Source organism: Tinamus guttatus, unplaced genomic scaffold (genome assembly GCF_059628265.1).
Source record: "Tinamus guttatus ecotype Peru unplaced genomic scaffold, ASM5962826v1 Tinamus_guttatus_pri_ptg000203l, whole genome shotgun sequence".
Classification (NCBI taxonomy): Eukaryota; Metazoa; Chordata; class Aves; order Tinamiformes; family Tinamidae; genus Tinamus; species Tinamus guttatus.
In genome coordinates, this window is record NW_028288737.1 from 3243304 (window position 1) to 3263261 (window position 19958).

At 39.0% G+C, this 19958-nt stretch overlaps 1 protein-coding gene across 21 annotated transcripts in view; it reads left to right on the forward strand.

The window, feature by feature from the left end:
* EPB41L3 (erythrocyte membrane protein band 4.1 like 3) overlaps nucleotides 1–10805 on the forward strand; it is a 65461-nt gene extending 54656 nt beyond the window's left edge. For 7 of the 21 annotated variants that reach the window (XM_088524088.1, XM_088524091.1, XM_088524099.1 and 4 more), the window contains 9 exons: nucleotides 2012–2086; nucleotides 2480–2581; nucleotides 4550–4672; nucleotides 5165–5530; nucleotides 6336–6467; nucleotides 6878–6976; nucleotides 8064–8144; nucleotides 8411–8527; nucleotides 9744–10805. In XM_088524088.1, coding sequence (XP_088380214.1) covers nucleotides 2012–2086; nucleotides 2480–2581; nucleotides 4550–4672; nucleotides 5165–5530; nucleotides 6336–6467; nucleotides 6878–6976; nucleotides 8064–8144; nucleotides 8411–8521 — 1089 coding nt within the window. In that variant the 3' untranslated portion in view covers nucleotides 8522–8527; nucleotides 9744–10805. Of the gene's footprint in view, nucleotides 1–2011; nucleotides 2087–2479; nucleotides 2582–3302; nucleotides 4032–4549; nucleotides 4673–5164; nucleotides 5531–6335; nucleotides 6468–6877; nucleotides 6977–8063; nucleotides 8145–8410; nucleotides 8528–9431 lie in introns of all 21 variants that reach the window. The other 14 variants (XM_088524094.1, XM_088524096.1, XM_088524104.1 and 11 more) reach the window with 7 other exon arrangements.
* Nucleotides 10806–19958: the final 9153 nt, after the last annotated feature.

Below are 19958 nucleotides of genomic sequence, written 5' to 3' on the forward strand. Positions count from 1 at the left end.
TAACGGTTAAAGATGGAAATAACTGTTAAAAAGGACTCACTGGCTGAGATTGAACCAGGCGTGCAAGTGAAGCACCTTGATAAGTCTCCTGAGTTCATTTCCTTTCTTTATCACTGTACAAATGTAATAACATTTGTTATTTTATTAAAATGCACAAGTAGTAGCAAAGCATTGCATAGAGTTATGTAGGCTCTAACCTGGAGCAGTGGCAGGGACAAGAGAGACCCTTACCTGGTATCTTGTCTTTTTGGAAGAAAGGAACAGGTACAAAGCAATGTCCAGTTACTCAATCTTATATGAGTCCCAGTAAACTTGGGCTGTCGCACAAAATCTCACCCAGATAAAGGTGTTTCAATGAAAAATGTGAGTAGATATGAACTATCATTGCCTAACCCTGAGGTTAATGAGCCTAGCTCTGGCCTTAAGGGACCTTCACTATAGGTGGCATCCAATATCCTTTTTGTCTCAGCAGAGCAGGATGGTTGCTGTTGGAGTGAGAAGGTTTATCAGGAAAAGCTTAAGCTGTGCATAGGTCAAAATCAACATCTGCTGAGAAATTCAGAAGCAGCCAGCATAGGCACCACTGAGAACTAGATTATGCAATAGCTTAATCAACTAAAAAAATACAAACTTAATTTAGAATTCCACCTTTAGGAAAAGGATTCAGTGCTGTTACACATGGATCTTCAATATAATGAAACAAGACCAGAGGAGAAAAATAAACCTTTTCAAACAGAGGAGAAAAATAACACCTTTTCAAACTGTTTACTTTCAGCATTTGATATTTGTTTGTGTTTAGTCAGCTTGACCTTAACCCTGGAGAAATAATTTGTTTTTATTTACTTATGCAAAATATTGTTTTAAATATCTGACAATTTCTTAAAAAGCTGGCCAGATAGGTGCAGAACATAAAAGTCAGCATATTAACAGACTCATTAATATTGTTTACTCTGATCTGGATTGATTAAACCACCCACTTTATTTATACATATATATATATACATAAATATATATAAAAATGAGCATATATACATATGCTTATCTCACTGCAGTCCGTTAGATGAGGTCATTTCAGGATTTCGCTGTCTAGTTTTTAGATGTTCTGTATGCTCTTCAAATGTGTACATTTTTCCTTGAATATATGGAGTATATGTGTTTTAAATACCACCCTATTTAAATGGGGTATTTAGGGCACTTTATTGTGCTAGCTGTAGTCCTTACATAGCAATAGCCATTGCCAGCTCAGAAGCTGGGAGAGCAGCGAACAATATCTATGCCTGACAAATACCTACAGTATCACTATCAACAGGCAAATCTGAGGGGATTGTCTTAAATCCTCTCTACCAATATTTTAACTTTCCCACTTGGCCAAGTCACAGAGAGATATTCTCGCTTTTCCTAAAACATAATGGAGGTACAAACAGGATAAAGATGAGTAGGATTTCAGTGTCTTGTTAGAGAGGATAATACAGCAATACTTAGCTTGTTGCATGTGAAAAAGACTCTGAGACCTGGGTTTTCAATGATAAACCTTGCACCCGTAAGGAGAAAGGGGTCCCGAAGGCTTTTCAGAGTGCATCTTCTGTCCACTTCACCACAGAAGGTTGCAAAGCCTCAGAAAGCTAAATCCTGGGTAAGGCTGTGTGAGCTGCTTTAGGCTATTGATGGAAGACATAAAAGTTGGTGCTGGAGATAGTTAAATGAATAATCTGAGATGAAATCGGCATGTTACATTCACACCCAAATGTTATTAAGTTCACTAATTTTCCTACTGCCCAAATTTTATGCTCACAATTGCTTTGCATTCATATGAATGGCCTGAACAGAGATGCACTGATTTTCTTGGAAACCTCTTTGCTGTAAAATTATTCTGTTTAATTCTGTTTCCTAATTGACCATGCTACTAATAGTTTGTAGAGAAGAGATATATTGATGAGGCTTTTGTATAGCGTACTATATGCCCTTCATGTACTAAAACCATTTATTCCCCTGATACTTTCTTATTCATTAGACCAAAGAAGAAAGTGAAAAATCAGAAAAACTCATATTTTTGCAGAAGGGAGGTACTACATTCCTTGAATTGCAGGTAAAAACAAATGATACTTTCTTGAAACACAGTCAGATAGGCTACCAAGGATTTTTTTTATGCTTTTGTTCCTTTCCAATACACATTTATTTTATTTTGTAAGTTCCAAAGGCAGGTGTAATCTGGGGGCAGAACTCTGAGGACCGAGTACCCACCAGATCTTATGGCTACCTAGTATTGACTGATTTCTCTACAAGTTACAAATCCACTTGCACAGGACTGTTTGGGGGTGCTGTTTGCAGTTGTGCATGCATTTCTAGCACAAGTCTCACTGAGAATGTTGCGATGAACGGGGCACTTCTGTTATTAGAATGAGTTTCCCTTATACTGTCAAGTGATTTCAGGTTTTGCTGAATGATGGTGAACTTGTGTTTTTATTGGTCTTTCTATTAGCCAAGTGTGATAGAGAAGAAGCTGCAGGAAGGAGAATCTGCTGGCACTTTGGTTACTTCTCATCAAATCATTATCCAGAAAACTATACCATCATCCGTAGAGGTTGTTTTTAATTCATTTGATATTATACTGCCACATTTGCTTAGTTAAATACAGAAGTTATGGTCTTATGGTCAAATATACTGGATGGTGATTGCATATTCAAAGCAAATCACGTAGCATATTTGCATATGGAGAAAGAAAGACATCACATTATCAGACAATGTCTTAATAGTCTGCATTTACTGTGTTGTACTATTAAATAACGCTGAAGGGAGTTGCAAGGAAATTCAGCACAGACGACTGGTACATGCAAATGCCCACTGTTCTAAAACCTAAAAATAAAAGCATATTTGTGACATCTGAGAAACAATTGAATGGGTTTATTTGGCCTATTTTTTAAATCTTTAATTCATTTTCAATTATCAACCCTGCTACAATAGAAGATTTTAAACCTCAGGATGATTCCAACAATTATTTAAATATACATTAAAAGTGCTACTGTGCTACAAATTGCTACAGAAATAGTATGACAAAAGAGTTTTTTTGGTTTTGTGTCCCCATTATATGGGCCTCAAAGGGAAGGGGATCTACAGAGAGATAAGACTTTGCCTGAGGCGAGGCTGTTTGCTTGATGGCTGCTCTAAAAGGTAGAGTGGTAAAAGTTATTACATGCTTTCAAAGGAGGCAGCATTGATTTCTTGAAAGACTTCATATTTTAGTGTTCCTGAAATGTAGCTAAATCTTCAGCTATTCTAATTTAGCTTTTATATCTCAAATATAGGGCACTGAGGATTGGGTTGTTATAGACAAAGTACCCTCTGAGGTAGTTGATGGTGAATCGCAAAAAAAAGTGGCATACAAAGTAGTGACTGTGAGCAGTAAAGCTGGCCTTCTGCCTGAGATATTGCAATCCAGTACCCTTCTGATGCAAAGCTTTGAGGACTTGGAGAGTGATACTCAATCCAAAGAGGAGAATAAGCAGAAAATGTACACCCTAGGAAAATCCTATGATACCGTTTCCGGGAAAATTGTAACCATGACAAGTAAAGTTAAAGAGGGAGAGAAACCAGTACAGCCTTCACCAGAAGCTCTGGAGAAGATGGAAAGGGAAGTGCAAGAATCTGTGAAAGTCATTCCTGTAGTGGCTGAGTATGAGATCCTCGAACCGGTCGCTGATGAGAGAGCCAAGAGGGGAGCGGACGTGCAGATGACCCAGAGGAAGCCGTCCGACTCCTTAACGCCTATAAAGGAAGCAGTATCGCAGCTGCAAAGTCCCGAAGACGAGAGTTGGAAAAAGGCCCTGAAGATGGAGCAGGATCTGCAGCTCCACGGTACACTGGGAAGTTTGCAGTTTGGCAAAGCAGAAGGACGCCTTGAGAGTGAAGCTCTAAAAACAGGGGCAGTTGTCCGGAGAGATAAGAGCCTGTCTGAGTGGAGATATTCCAGAGAACGGCCATATACCATTGCTACTGCTCACTATATTACTGAATCGTCTGCATCTAAAGTAGTGGTAACGAGTGGCTTTGACTTCATGCCACGGTTTAAAGATTAAAGCATGACTTATTTTAGGCAATACCCTCACGCCACCCTGCCTTTCAGTTCTCTCGCTGCCTGGCTTTATCCTGACAGCAGCCAACCCAGCTTATTTTTGTTCTTCATAATTTAAATCCGTACCACAGTCTAAAGCAGACATGAGGCTTTCAGCCTTTCCGATTTATTTAAAGACCCATGTTACTGAAATGTAGTATTGCGCTATGGCTTGATAATAACAGGGGGAAAAAAAAGGTTTGCTTGAAGCAGCAAAATGCCAGTGCTAACAACTATGCTATGTAATTACTGCTTATTGTAGCTGTTATGAATTTTTTCTAATTTATTTTCCCATTCTTTTCCTGTTTTCAACTTCTCTGTGCCCCTGCAACCTTCTCTCCCTTTCCTCTGTCCCTGCCTCCAGATTTGTCAATTAATATAACTGTGCTTGCAGCTCTGCCTTTCCTCTCTGTATGACTCTACATTTCTTTGTCTATTTAGACTAAGCAGTCCAGCGGTGAGAAAACCTTGGATGGGTCAGATATCTTCAGTTTAATAGAGTCCGCCAGGAAACCAACTGAGTTCATAGGAGGGGTTACTACTTCTTCACATAGCTGGGCTCAGGTGGCTGTTTGCTTCCATCCATGAATGTTATCATTGCACACTGATAACTTTTATTTTTGTTTCCTGTCTTTATGCATAACTTTGGACCTGCATAACTAACATGACACATATATACTTTGTGTACCTTTTCTTTTGTTGCAATAGATCCTTCACTAAGAGGAAAAAAAACAAGTTTTTTTCATTTCATTTTATTTTGGTCATTATTCAGGGTGTTGTATTTTGCCCGCAGAAAACTAGCACAGTAATACCAATGAGAAAACCAGTGTGGCATTTCTCTTTACATCTAAAAATTATAATGCTTGCTTTATTTTTCCTTTCTACTATTGCGATAATGTTCTTCCAATGGAAATCCATACAGCATGAGAGAAATAAATTGGCAAAGTTTAATACCCTATTTTTAATTTCATTTGCAGTACGTTAAGATGCGGAACTGGGGTCAGCAGGGATGTGCACTCCTGAAATTGAGGGGTTTTTTTCTCTATCTCTCCCCAGAGAACAGAGACCAAGACATCTCAGGAGATCAGCTCCAGTGACATGAAAGCAGCAGCTCAGCCACAGCAGGAGGCGGTGAAGAAGGTGGTTCAGGAGACTGTCGTGGTGGAGCAGAGGCACGGGCTGAGCGGGGATCCCGCCAAAGCGGCCGGGCTGGCGCCGGATGCTGCAGCTGCAGCTCCCGTCGGGAAGGGAAAGGAGGGCTCGGCTGTGCCCGACGGGGCTAAGGAGGAGCGGAGGGAGGAGGCCGCGAAGGCCCCGGCCAAGCAGGAGGGTGTCGCTGCCGTGGCTTCTCGCGAGCAGGACGAGGAGCGTCGTACAACAGTCCACGTTTCAGAGACGGTGGAAAAAAAGTCCCATTTTGAGGTAATTTGTTAACATATCAATTATTTCTGTACCGCACTGTAAACGCAAACAATAGTGGACTAAATTTGCTCCTCTCTTGGAAAGTCAAATAAAGGGTGCAAAAGTTGCATGAATGTGTCTTTACAGGAGGCAATTTGTTCCTCCTCTTCCTTCCTTCTTGCATGGCACCTTCAGGGATTTCTGCTGGTTTCCATTATTGGCAATATGCCATGTACATTTTGCATTAAAAGATCTTTTTATGCCACACCTTGTTTGGAGGCATTTTATGTGACAGATAACATGAATTCATCTGGCATTTTCTTTCCAAAAGTTCATCAAGATTTGCAAAATTTTGTGGTTGTCAAGTTCAGAAAATGTCTTTTTCTTCGAAACCTGATAAAATTGGAAATATTTTTACTGTTTTAAACAATCCAGGGTTCTTCTTTTAAGCACCACTAGCAGAACTGCAAGAATTATTTTGCACAGAGGTTAAAAGATTGAGAGTGTCCTTGCTTCCTTTTTTGAGCACTGAATGCAAGAGAGAGTAAGCCTAAAGGGGAATTCCTTCTCTTCTCATTTTAAGAAAATGTGTTTAGATATTTTCTAAAGTTTGTTTTTGTGGAATACAAGATAGTTTAAAAATACTGCCAGCAATGTATATACACATGTATGTGCCATTACAATGAAGAGATTTTTTTTTCCTAAAATGCCGTGAACTCTTTATTTGTACCCCTTCTGCTTGCAAAAAAAAAAAATCTCTAAGAAATTGAAAAGCCTTGCTAAATGTTTGGTTTTGTTTGTTTGCTTGTTTGTTTCATTCACACAGTCACCAGTTGTGAAGACTGAGACTATCAGTTTTAGCAGTGTTTCTAGTGGTGGGGAAAACCTTGAAATTTCAACCAAGGAAGTGCCAGTAGTCCATACAGAAACAAAAACCATTACGTATGAGTCATCACAGGTAAGAAATTCTGTAAAGCTCAAGGTCTAATTTAACATGATGTTAAGAAACCCATATTTCTTAACCCATGCTTAGGTGTGTACTTTAGTGTAAACTGTTCTACGGGGTTCAAGCATTAAATATAAGCATGAAGAGGAGATGTATCTAAGTATTGCTTATCTGAAGGTATCATCCTCGTGTAGGGCCTTTCGAGAACATTGTTGTAAATACATGTTTCAAAAGTCTAAACTTCCTGTCTGTTCAGAATGGAGTCTTGCTTACACATGATTACCCTAAAAGCAATTATTTTCTTATCATTATGTATTCCCTTTATGAAAAATTGTACAAATAGAATTCAGCCAATCCAGTTATTGTCTCCCAGTGCTCAGGAGCTTGTTTATGGTTAATGTTTTTCTGTTTTGGTTCTCTAGGTGGACAGTGGTGCTGACTCAGAACCAGGTGTATTGATGAGTGCACAAACTATCACATCTGAAACTACCAGCACTACAACCACTACACATATCACCAAAGTGAGTCCTCAGAAAATAGGCACCATTTCTTTAACGAGGATGTATGCTTTCAGAACTTTAATTGTATTATTTATTTTAAAACATGAGAATGCTTATATTCTCTGGACAACATCCAGTCCATTTTGGCTGCCTGTCTTCGTTCACCTGTCTTTGGGTATACCATCTTCATTAACATGGTATGCAAGGACTTGACAATAGTGCTGAAAGCCATAAATCCTTAGGATCTACACAGGCACAAAATATTGCACTTGAGTTAATCACATTGTCATCAGGTGGCACTTGGGAAGGAGTAATATGCCTGAGTGTGAAGGCATAGTGGCTGTACTACCCTGCTTTTGGCTCCTCAGGTATTACCTCTGCAGAATGTTGAAATTATAAACTAAATGGGTGTGACATAGTCATAACAGGATGTTCAGTTAGCTCAGATACTGCTGTTGCATTGCTGTGTTGCTCTACCCTAGGCAACTTGTCCACAGTCAGATGAAAAGCTTACGGCAGAAGAGACAAGTGGTTTGGGGTCTTTCGAATTCCAGGATAGCATCTAAATAACAGTTTTTCCCTTCCTCCCTAAGCACAAATCCTTTTAGTATAGTGACAGTTGTCCTGCCAGTATTCACTGAGGATCATCTGGAATGAAATTTGCCATTGATAGATGTTCTATGTAAAGCCCCCACGGCACTCCATGTCCTTCTGAAGCCTGTGGTAGGACTTAACTGGGTCTTAATAGGAGCCATCTGTGTGGACGTTTGTCCATCCTTTTCCTTATAGGATGAATTTACCATTAATGCCTGTCAATTTTTACCCATCATATACAAGCATCTCTTCTGATACATGTGCAGGTTTATGAGAATCATAAAATAATCTAGGTCAGAAAGAACCTGTAGTCCAATTCCTGTTCACAACAAGCCACCTTCAGAGCTGCCTGTGGTGGGTGCTTGCGGTTGCTGCTCCTGTGCGCTCCGTTTGAGATGGCTGCGATGGAGATTGTCTTCTCCATAGGTTTGAGTTCCTGAGCTGACCACTCTCTGCATGGGCAGTGGCACGTTTTGAAGTAAGTTATTGACATGTGTTTGTCCTTCCCATTTAGACTGTGAAAGGAGGCATCTCAGAGACAAGAATTGAAAAACGGATAGTCATCACAGGAGATGCAGATATTGATCATGATCAGGTAAAATCTGCAAGCTGCTAAAGGCTACCCTGAAGACTTTTCCAAAGAGAACATTTCTAAACGTTGCCTTAAGCAATACTCTTCATACTGGCATGCCTTTAGTTAAATTGGATTGGTATTTAAGTCAGTGATGGTATATTTTATATTTTAATCATTTTCCTCATTTGTAAATTGTGTAATATCTCATGAATCTTTCCACCTTGCTACTGATCATGCATGTTCCACCTCCTTTTTGTTTTTGCCCTTTTGTGGTTTCCTTGGGATAGGCGCTGGCTCAGGCAATTAAAGAAGCCAAAGAGCAGCACCCTGACATGTCAGTGACCAAAGTAGTGGTACATAAAGAAACAGAAATCACACCAGAAGATGGGGAGGATTGACCACAGGTAAGAGGACTAGATGATTTTCTTAGGCATTTACTGAGCTGGCATGTTGCAAAGGTCATTTTCCTACCATAACTCACCTCTAACTCTTTGCTTTCTCTCACTGGCATTTCCAGCTTACATTTCTGCTGGGTATGAGTCCTGTTATTTAATGATGCCAGTTGGAGAAACGGAAACTGCTCATCCGCTTTTGTTGGCTCTCTGGAAATTCCTCATTGTCCATGCTTTGTTACAGTCTAATTTCTAGTCCCAAAGTCAAAAAAAAATCTCTTGTCTGCTTATATGTCATTTAAGAACAAAAGTACTTTGTTCTTAAAGGTGTGCATTTTGTTTTAAAATGCCAAAGGAAATACCTATAGTTGCTTTTTAATTGTTCAGTGCAGATATGTTACAAGCTAAGCTTTAATTCCCAACTTGCAGAGATGTGGTCCAATTTGCTTTTGACTTTTGTTTTAAAGCAAGTGAATTGATATGTTAGTATTTGGGTGTCTTGGCTTTCTTGTGTTTGAAAGGACATTTTATGTTGTAAAGCAGCATTGTTTATCAGGATGAGATGATAATGCAGCTTGTGTCGAGCTTTCTTGTGTTGAGTTTTTTTCCAGTAAAGGCATGCTTTCCAACTGTGGTTGGCTAAACAGACATCTTAATATTATGGTATTCCATGTGCAGAAACATGTCATGCATACTAACCTGCTATGCAAAAGCTGTTAATGCCAGCACCGTTGCACAGATTGCTTTGAATGCTGTATGCAGAAGGAAGAAAAAAAGCTGCTTGTCTAATTTGTTTGAATCTATAGCAGCATTTTATTCTTAAAATAATATGTATTCCCTAGCATTTGGTGTAAGTAAGAGAGTATGATGCACCACACCTTTTGAAACTATTTTACTCTCCTGCTTTTGGATATAGAGACCTAAAGAAAACTGAATTTCAGTATCTCTTATTTATTTTGGAAGATGGAACCAATCACTGAGGAGTGAGTAGCTATGATTCTTCTGGTATTCTGCTAATTATTTCAGAGACAATGTAATGTGGCTTGGTTTAAAGTCTGTTGATGTCACTAATACTTTCCATTGGCTTCAGTGGACTTTGGGCTTAAGCCAACAGTTACTTACACTGGAATATGGCAGTTACTAAATACTTTTTGTTGCACGGACTATTTGATCTCTTTTGCCAGGAAGTAGTTGTGTCAAATGATTAACTCAATTCTCTTTCCTGCAGGAATAATTTAGATTGCATATGAATCCAGACATGCACACCAGTAGGAATACGAGAGCCTGTATGGAGTCTCAGTTCCAACCTGACTGACTTGTATCTGTCTGTGGAAAATTTCAGTACAGAAGAATTGATTTTGACCGTTAATAAAGAAACTGGCAGAGATATCTTCCCATAGAGAGCAATCTGAATCAGCATCAGTTAAACAATATTGCATGAAGCAACAATAAAATTACAAAAAAGCAGCATTTTTAATTTTCTTAAAATGTCTAAGTTTTCAGCTATACCTGCACGTTCATAAACAATATAAACAGTGATTTCATATAACACATAAACAATTCATGCCTTTCACAGTTTATGAAAGTCTAAACAAATTAAAATTTGTTAGGTGGCAAGCCTTATGTTTACAGATACTGTAAATGAAAATTACCCCAAAATGCTAGAAGCTGTATAGCTACTGTGTATAATGTTTTACCACACATTAGATGTGCCAATAACACAGTTTATTCAGTAAACAACTTGAATCCTATATTTGTTTCATCTGGTTTTATTACTGTCCGATAAACAATGATGAATCTTTACTCCTATCAAAATATTTAAAGGCTTACAAAGTGTGCTTTGTATACCTGACTGAATACCTTATGAGGTAGTAATGATTTTAGTATATTAACTTTAACAATTTTTGTCAGCATTGTTCAGAGTCAGCTTCCAGTCACCCTTCACAGATCCTAACCTTGTAAATTATATGTAGTTATTTTGGAGAAAATCTGTATTTTACTTAGTTTGCAGCATTAGAAAATTATTAATCTGAAATAACCATGATGGTTTTCTATTGATTTCCCTTTTGTTCTCAGAGGAGAAAAAAATATGTTGGAGAATCTGGTCAGCATTTACTATCTAGTTGAGAATCAAGCCTTAACCTGTACAGAGCATCCACTGAAAACTCATTTGTGTTCAGCTATAATACACACTGAAGGAATAGAGTCCATTACACTGTCAGCTGCATCACAACACATGGTGAATGTATGTTTCTGCATAGTGAAATAAAAGTGGTAAATGCATCCAAAATTGTATTGTTCTGTGTCTAAAAGAACGTAGTGTTTTTGCATTCGAAACATTAAGCTACATTTGTAAGATGCCACAGGTTTTATTCATCTGCACCGTAGACACGTTTTGTGTTTTCAGTGGCTGACACTACACTGTGCAGACAGCTGGAGTTAGCTGAGGACCCAAAGGGATGTTCACCAGTGTTTGCAAAGGAGAAGGAATATTTGGTTACTTCTATTTTCTGTAGTCGTCTACTGCGTTTCACTGAGACTATGGTTTGGTGGTTGCCTAGAAAGTAAAGGGCCAGTGACATTTGATCCTTATCCATTCTCTTTTTGTGATTTTGCTCTGAAACATAGATAAAATTCTCTCTTCAAAGCAGTTCTTACGTTTCTGTTCCTTTTCTTTTTCTCCCATACTGCATTTTGTTGATACTCCCCTGTTAATTCAAGAGAATTTCATAAGAATTATGACCAGTCAACCGGTATTGCCTTGCAGGATTGCAAGAAATGGATACAAGCAAATTTTTCAGGACATAAAGGGCCAAATTTGCCCTTCATTGTTTACACAGGATTCCCTCCCATTGAAGTCAATGGATTCGGCTTCAGTGGAGAGCAAGATTTGACCCAGTGACTTGTTATAAATGTTTATTTTCTTAATTTAGAAAGAAAAAAAAGTATATATAGACAAAATAACTTGTAGATAATAATAATTAAGAGTAATATCCCAAGACTTTTAAAGCTTTGCTCTTAGGCGCTAAAATGTCTTCCTTCAGCCAGCCATTCTTCATGCCTTTATTCCAGAATGCTAACTTTATAACTTTCCTATACCACAGTCACTGCTTACCTCCTGCCTAATAAATAATGCAAAGACTACAGTCTTTTGTAATCTTTGATTTACCTCTCCTCTTCCTAGCCCTTCAATTTGTAAAAGAACAGAATTACATTCTGTGCCTTCGCAGTGAAGGTAGAATCAGGTTCTCCTGCAGTTGGGCCCCTGGCAGTCATAGTTGGAAGAGGTGCTCACCCTATTTCTCAGCAGACCATGTTGCAGATTCCTGCGTCAGGAGTTTAAAACTAGACTCTGAAGCCATAATGATCTTCCCTCAGGTGTCCCATATGTTGTCAGCTAAGAAACAGCATTATATTACCTCAGAGAGATGTGAGGCTGTTATATTGCCTTCTCTCCAGAGCTAGCATTATATTTTAGCATGGCTTGAGGAGGTTGCACTTTGGTGATACTGCACAGTATGTGTGCTGTCTAAAGATACTGTCTCCTAAGGAGTTAGTCTCCTTGGAAAGGATGCTCACAGCTAAGAAATTGCCTGAGCATATGCAAAATAAAAGAAGATTAGAGTGGACAGGCAACGACATCTCAGTGCCACTGTTGGTGGTAGACCCTTGTTTTGGGGATGGTTCCTAGGAGTGATAGCTTTGGTGTTTGTTACGAACTGTTTCTTGGGTTGTCTGCCTAATGCTGTGCCACATGAAATAAAGAACACCTGCCTGTTTCTACCAACTATCTTTTGTCTCAGTCTCTTCTCATTTGTTGTTGATCTTTGTCCAGCTTCTTGGTGACAAAACAGACTGTCAAAAGATGTGCTGTTTGAAAGCACCGTTACTAACACAGACACCAATACAGGAGACAGCCTCGCATGTTACAACTGGAGTCATAACCGGAGCACTGTGAGAACTGACTGTTCTGCGTCACTGGAAAAGCAGGATCCTGATGACTAGACCGAGCTTAGCGTATCAGGCAAGAGTGACATAACGGTACAACAAGAAGTAACAGCAATTGTGACTATTTGAGATACAGGAATAAATATCATGCCATTTTGGTGGAATTTTTTTGAGAAAGAGAAAATGAATTGTTAAATCTATAATATGAAATCAGGCTTGTACTGCAAATGATGATTAACTGTGTCTTTTAAGGTCAGTACAAGGCTATATAAGAAAATATGCTGTCTGTGCTTGGGGTGGATTCCCTCAGGGCAACACAAAATGCCAGTCTTCCCAATAAACACATGGTCATGCAGTTAATAAGACCATTATTAGTTAGACATCCTTTAGTTCTGTTAGAGCTCTGAGATTTAAGTTGAAATAAACAATGAAGTCATATTGCTCTTTAATTATCTATTTTCCACAAGTTCCTGCATTCGTTAGATAAAAATTGTGTATCATCTTTGAAGTAATGTTAGCCCTTGTTTATTCTCTAAATTACTCTGTTTTATGACATTTATTCCCCCACCGTTTCTTGTGTCTCCTCTTCAGCTTCAGTCCTCCTTCTCGGCTGGAACTAATGGCCACTGTTAGCACCAGCCTTTCAAAAATCCTAATTCAAAGAAAGACTGATGTGCTCACATTATGCAAAAACCTCAGTCAGCTCTTGTTTCATCTCATGTTCCCAAATGCAGCTATAACCTCCATAAATCTTACAGCTAAAATGACCATCACTCACTGTAAGTAGGATTAATGGCCTATCTTCAAGAGGGACTATAATGACCCAGCAAATACGCAAAGGGAGGAAAAAAAGAGTACTGTCACTAGAAGTAGTTGTCATTTTTAAACATGTTTCTTAGTTTTATCTGTGATACAGTCTACCAGCTCTGGGTTTTGCTTGTTTGTTTCAGCAAAGAGCTTTAAAAAATGCTATAATTTTTACTTTTTGTCCAAAGTTTACTCGGATTTTTTGTCGTATTTTCCAGAAATATCGTAGCTGTGTCACAGTTCTGAACTTCTTCACACAACCAAAACTCGTTTAGTGATGGCAACTAAGCTGAATCGCAAAACTCAAATTCTGGAACCTGGCTTTGGTACTGCCTGAATTACAAGCTAGCACTCTATGTTTCCACATAAATATGGCCTTACATTGGAATCAGTGGCTGCACATGTTGCTTTTAAACATGTTTGGCATGTGTTCTTTGGTGCATAAGCCTGTTTTGCAGGGGTTAAGATAGAGATTAGGCAAAACGTGTTAAACATCCCAGGAAAAGCCTGTCATAAAACATACAACCAAGCAAAGAGAAAATAAAAAAATCTATATTTCTGAAAGTACAAAAGCAAATCTAAAAAATCTTCGAAGCCTCTTTGTCTTCTAGAAGGAAGAGTGCAGCTAATACGTTACTCTTTCCTTACTTAAATCAAGATTGCTACAAGACAGGTAGCTTCCCTTTATGTATTTGAAAGGTTGTTGTTTAGGTATATTGGTTTTCTGACCAAATTCAGTTGACGTATTTGGTGTATGATGGCCTCTAAAGCCATGTATATTCCTTTGATGTAATCTCCAGTCCATATACAACTCAGATGAATGTGAATATTGTTATAGAGTCCCAGGAATTCTCCCCATTCATCGTTAGAGCTCCTAGATCCCAAGCTACTGCACAATATATGCACACAGACCATTACTTGTTCTGACAATACTTGTGTGAAATCATCCTTGCATGTGCACCAGACAATGGATTTTGTTTCTGTTCTTCTCTTCAAAATGCCAGCTGGTGATTGATGTGTCACAAGACCTTTTTTTTTTTTTCTTCTTTTTGACATATAACAATATGACAATAAGGAAACTTTTCATCATATTGATCTATAAAAGTGAATTTGTTGCATAAGAACACTGCAGCATGTCGCCTGTCTTCACAGAAATAGCGGCCTGTCTTGAGTATCTGTATGAGGTGGTTTTGTGACCTGAAAAGGAAGCTGTGCAAACTCCCAGGAGACAACTTGTACCACTGTATCATCCTACCACTTCACGACTACTTATATTTTTTTTGCTTTACTTCATATTCTGTATTTCAACTCAACTTCATTTGATCAATCCTCTCTTCTGCTTTTACTCTCCAACTTCTCGTGATCTTTCTCTTTTGAGCAGGCTGCATCTATTCTGCTGCTTCTCTTCCCCTTCCTTCTGCAGTTACATCCTGTCCTCCCCATTAACCGTTTTTAAATTTGAAGTATCAATATTCTTGGTGTCCTTCTACAGCCATCCCCACTCTTCCTTAGCAATTTCAACTCCTATAATAATACATCCAACCAACCCTTAAGTGCACATTTCTTTGCTCTCATACCTCTGTTCAAATTTCAGAGTTGGCTCATACTTCTCATCATTACTGCCTTTCCCCTGACTGCTTTTATCAAGCAATACTTTCTTTGATTTTTGCTTTTTAATAGCCACTTCCTCTCAAACCATCATCTCCTCTCATTCAGAATCAGCTCATTCTCTCTCACAGCCGCTTGACCCTTTCATGCTTTCTGCTCCATTAGCTTTGATGACTTATCATCTGCTTTTAGACCTTTCAAACCCATTCCCAGATTTTTTCCTGTCCCTCTTTCTCACCTGTCACTGAGAAGCATGTGTGGTGGAAATCCTGCACAGAGTTGGCTTCCATTGCAATAGTTTCTTTTCCCACGAACGGTGATAAGCAACACTCGTCAATTTAACTGAAGCCCCACAAGCAGCCGATACAGCTGCTGCCTTCTTGCCTCTACTTCTCTCTGCATGAGATCCTGCCCATATCTTCCACAGAGAAAATATTTAAAAACAATAGGTCTTTCATCACCCAATTTCTCTCTCCCTTTTATGTCTACAGCCCTGCTGTTTGCACTGTTTAGAGCTGCTCTCCCCGCTCTCCAGGCAGCCCGCTTCCCCGAAACAGCTCTTGCAACATCTCTGATTACTTTTTACCAGGCTCAAACTCAGAACCAGACCATTCTCTGTGGCCTGTCATGTATGTTAGACACATATACTACATCTCTATTTGAGTCCTATCCTCTCTGCACCTCTTTTAAGCCCTTCTGACTTCTAGCTACTCTGTTGGCATGTCCTTCCAAAGACGGCCTTCCTTCCACTCTTGTTCCATGTAACAGTCTGCAGAACTCACGGTATGCTTCGGGTCTTCCTTTACATTTCCTTGCTGTGATCTTATGCACAGACATAGATTCAACCATATTCCCACCTGTCTCTAACTAACTTGTGTTTACCTACCATCTGGAAGACTATTCAGCTAAAACAGAGCTGTCAGTCACTCCCATTACCATGTTATGCCCTTCATGTGAAGGCAAATGAAACACACACAGAATGGGTGATATTTATTAGTGTATGAGAATAAGGAGACATCATTAAGTTGACACCTCTGAATTAAAACAGCAAGTCCCAACCATTAAGCCCCATGACTGAAAGAACATCTTCACTGAAGCCTAGTGTTACACAGCAGCTGAACTGGAGGTGGCTTCTACTTGAGCTAGAATATGGACTGAGGAATGGGACGGCCTATTACTATTCTTGCACACAGGGCTGTAGAGTCCTTGTGTAAACCTTAGGGATGCACTGGAATTATAGGTGTGATGCAGACTGCTGTTACAAGTCAGGTCACAACTCACTAATTGAAGTGGTACTTCTGCATCATTTATGCAGACATGCCATTAGGCTCTCCTTCCTTCATGCATTCCCAACACGTCAGAGGGCGAAAAGACAGGAAGAAAAGAAACGGGCAGATCACAAGTCCTGCCATAATCTTGTGGAGCATGGAAACCCTGGCTGACACCCTGACTATTCCATGGAAACCCTGGCTGACACCCTGACTATTCCATCTGTGTTTTCAAGTACAACAATCATTCCAGCAATTAAAGTTTATGAGTGTTGGGACATCACTTGCAAACATTGGCTCCCTACCCAGATTTTATAGAATTATATATCCTTGTTTGGCTAGAAATACAAACAAGTCATAAAGATCTGATAGCAGTTTCTCTGGTGTGAAGTAAATTAATCTGCTATTGACAAGTGACTCTTCAGCGTCATAAAAGTAAAATCGTTGTAAAATCTTGTACTGTGGCAGGACAAAATCTATGGATCTATTGAGTTTTGACTGGGCTTTTTATTATAGGAAGCAAAACTTGGCAAAACAAAAATGCTGGTGATAGGGAAAAAAATGAGCAGTTGCATTAACAAAACCCCTCCTAGCAGCAGCCATAATATTCACATGTTGTGGGAAGAGCAGTTGCTGCTGGTGTCCTCCCTCAGCTGAGGAGGCTGCTAAAGGAAGGTTAAAAGTGCAGCAAGGATTGATGACTGACCCTCCAAGCCCTGAGAATATAAGGATGCTCTGGATCATATGGATTTAGAGAATTAATAAAAAGTACTTCCTTCGGTAGGTAAGGGGAATTGTTTGTAGAAAAGAGCTATTTTTGGACCTGGAAAATAAGATGTGAGTGGAAGGTGAAGTAGGTGGCAATAGTTTGGGACCAAGTAAATTGCTTTTTATGAGTGATTCTATAGAAATAAACTCCACTATAATGTCACAGTCTATGCTACCATGTCTACAGAGTACTTACTTATTTTTCATGCTTTTTTAAGACAAAAATGATTGTGCTGCAGTATTGGATATTCCAAAGCAGTACAGGACAATCATTGGCTAGGCAGAATTTGTAAAACTCTTGGGTATTGGGGGACTGTGGTATAGGGGGTGTAGTGCTAATTCAGGACTTCTGTGGATAGACAACAGACAAACCTTTTTGACTAAGTGAGATTAGAATCAAGATTAGAAATATCTGGCTACTAAATTAGCCAGAATGTGGCACTGCAGAAGTAATAAAACATGTTCACACAACACACAATACAGCATAGCAGTTACTAATATCTGTTCTAGAGTAATTGCCTGATGTTCTTTCACTGTTCATTGTAGTTATGCGTTAGTAGTGTCACTGTATCCGAAAAGATTAAAATTTGTGACCGACTATCCAGCTATCATACGAAATGGGCACCTTCTACCCTTATGTGAAAAAGGACATCCTCGTAAAGCTGATCACTTCCATTCACGTTTTCAATCTATATAGTAGTGAATCATATTTCTAACCATGTATTTTGATACCGACAGATATTATTTAAATTTTTTTCATATTAATAGAAATTATAATTTATAATTATAATAGGCAGATACTTGGGGATAGAGTAGCTATGCACAACTCCCATTGATACATGTGTAAAATTACTGCTAATGACTCTGTTATAAGCATAAACAAAAGCCAAGAGTAGGGTCTAGATCCATGCGGTAGTCTGTTCACTCAAGTATTTTTACACTAAATTACTTTTGTGAAATTATGCAAAGCAAATATTGCTGATACTCCAAAGTCATCTGAGTCCAGCTGTACATCCCTGGTAAACTGGCTGCCTCAAAATCTGTGCTTGGTCAAAGCAGACTTTAATGTGCTTAACTCCCTTGGCAACTAGACTTATTCTATACCTTTAAATAAAGCACATATTTATCAAAAATTATTTCTGCTCTTTTGGTACCAACAATTAAAACTAACCCATGGCCCTTCTGCATCCAGCAGTGTTTTGCAGCCAGAGAGAAAAATAGTGTTCTCTTGTGAACAGTTAAGACTTTCTAATATACCTACAGCATCCTCCCCTTCTCCCACCTCCCCATGACTTCCCAGGAGAAAAAAAAAAAAAAAAACAGCAGAATTTCCTTCTTGATTCTTTTGGGAAGATATGGCTGGGTAAAAGTCCTAGTCCTGTGCAGGCTTTGTCTCTGACAGAGCAAGCTGTTGCCCTCAAAATGCATGGCATTAGATCTGTCGGTATCTTCATTTCGTCTATAGCATTCTCCTCACCAGCTACCTGCTCAGTTATGCTTTAACTAATCTAATCCCTTCTGCAGCAACCCCTTCTTTCTCCAGAATTTTCTTTCTTTATTTTTCAAAATAGGTGCAACATTTTGCACTTAGCAGCAACTATTCCCTACATATGCCTACTATCATTTGTAGTTATTTATACCCTGGTGCTACAGGGGATGGACAGAAGTTCATAAATATTGTGTGTGTGATTCTGGCTGTCAGTAATAGTAACCTGGAAAATGAAAGTCAGCCTGAATTCAATATATCTCATTACAAATATTAAGCTATAAATTATTGATTTCATAGCTGATGGAGAACAAGTTTAGTATGTCCTTTAACATATTTAATAGGAACTTCTTTTAGATTAAGCTCAGTCATTCACTGTACAGAATCAGCCAGCTGTCTGTTAAATTTATGTACAAGGAGTCTTAACAGTAAAAAGAATAGTCCCAGCCCAAACACTGCAGATATGAATGATAATGAAGATGGTTACCTTTCCCCAGAGGGACCTTACAAAAAGGCCAAAACCTATCATCAGGACCGATGAGAAATGACACTTACTGTTCAGCAGTAAGACAGACATCAACTTCACAGGCTGGTTATAACACTGTGAACCTCTAAACATATTTTTGCCTCGCTTGCAAGAAGCTGCCCATCCTGTTCAAGACAGCTAGATGCTATAACTGAAGATTAGATTCCTCTACATATTAATGTTGTGCATTATGTTGTTCAACAGCACAGCTTGCCAAACTGGAGGTCCTTACAAATCCTAGAATCTCTTTACTGTGTGTCATGTTTTAAAAAGAACTCCCTGACTGCTCTCTGATCAGACTTGCCATGGCCTTGTTCTAGGCCTAAAATAAACCTCAGAAGAAATTGTCAGCTCCCAGCTCTTCCAGAAGACTGCTGCTGAAGTAATTCCTCTTTCTACGTCTCATTCTTGGTGGCTTACTCTGCCTTCATTGCTTCTCAGCACCTGAAAGACTGCTAATAATACAATGCTATTAGAAGCTCAGCAGTGAAAGTTAGATGGCAATTTTATTGATTAATTGCCATCATCACATTTGCTTTTATGCAAGCAAAACAGAACAAAAACTTAGCTAATGAAATTTGTACTTAAGTGACTAAAGTACCACTGTCCTGCACAAACTTCAACTGCTACAGCAGTTTGTTGTTGGCAGAGGAAGTTCTAAAGTCTGGGGACACAGCGCTAGAAAGACATGTTTCAGTCACAGAGAGTTATCTGAGGTTGACAAGGGTAAATACAGGAGTGTGGATATATTTGCCTTACAGACCATACAGCATGTCCACAGTCTTATCATATGCAGCCACAAGGATCCTGTGACAAGGACATACCAGCTGGGTAGGAAAACACTGTCACTTTGATTTGGTATCATATTCTGTCCTTTGTACCACTGCAAGTGTTTATGAATTAAACATGGCAGTGTGAGTCGGGAAGCACAGCTTCAAAGATGCAAGGGGAGAGCCTGCCAGGGAAATGTTCTCCTGAGACACGGGAATTTATAAGGCAGCTGTAGAAGAACACATACTTCTTTCCATATTG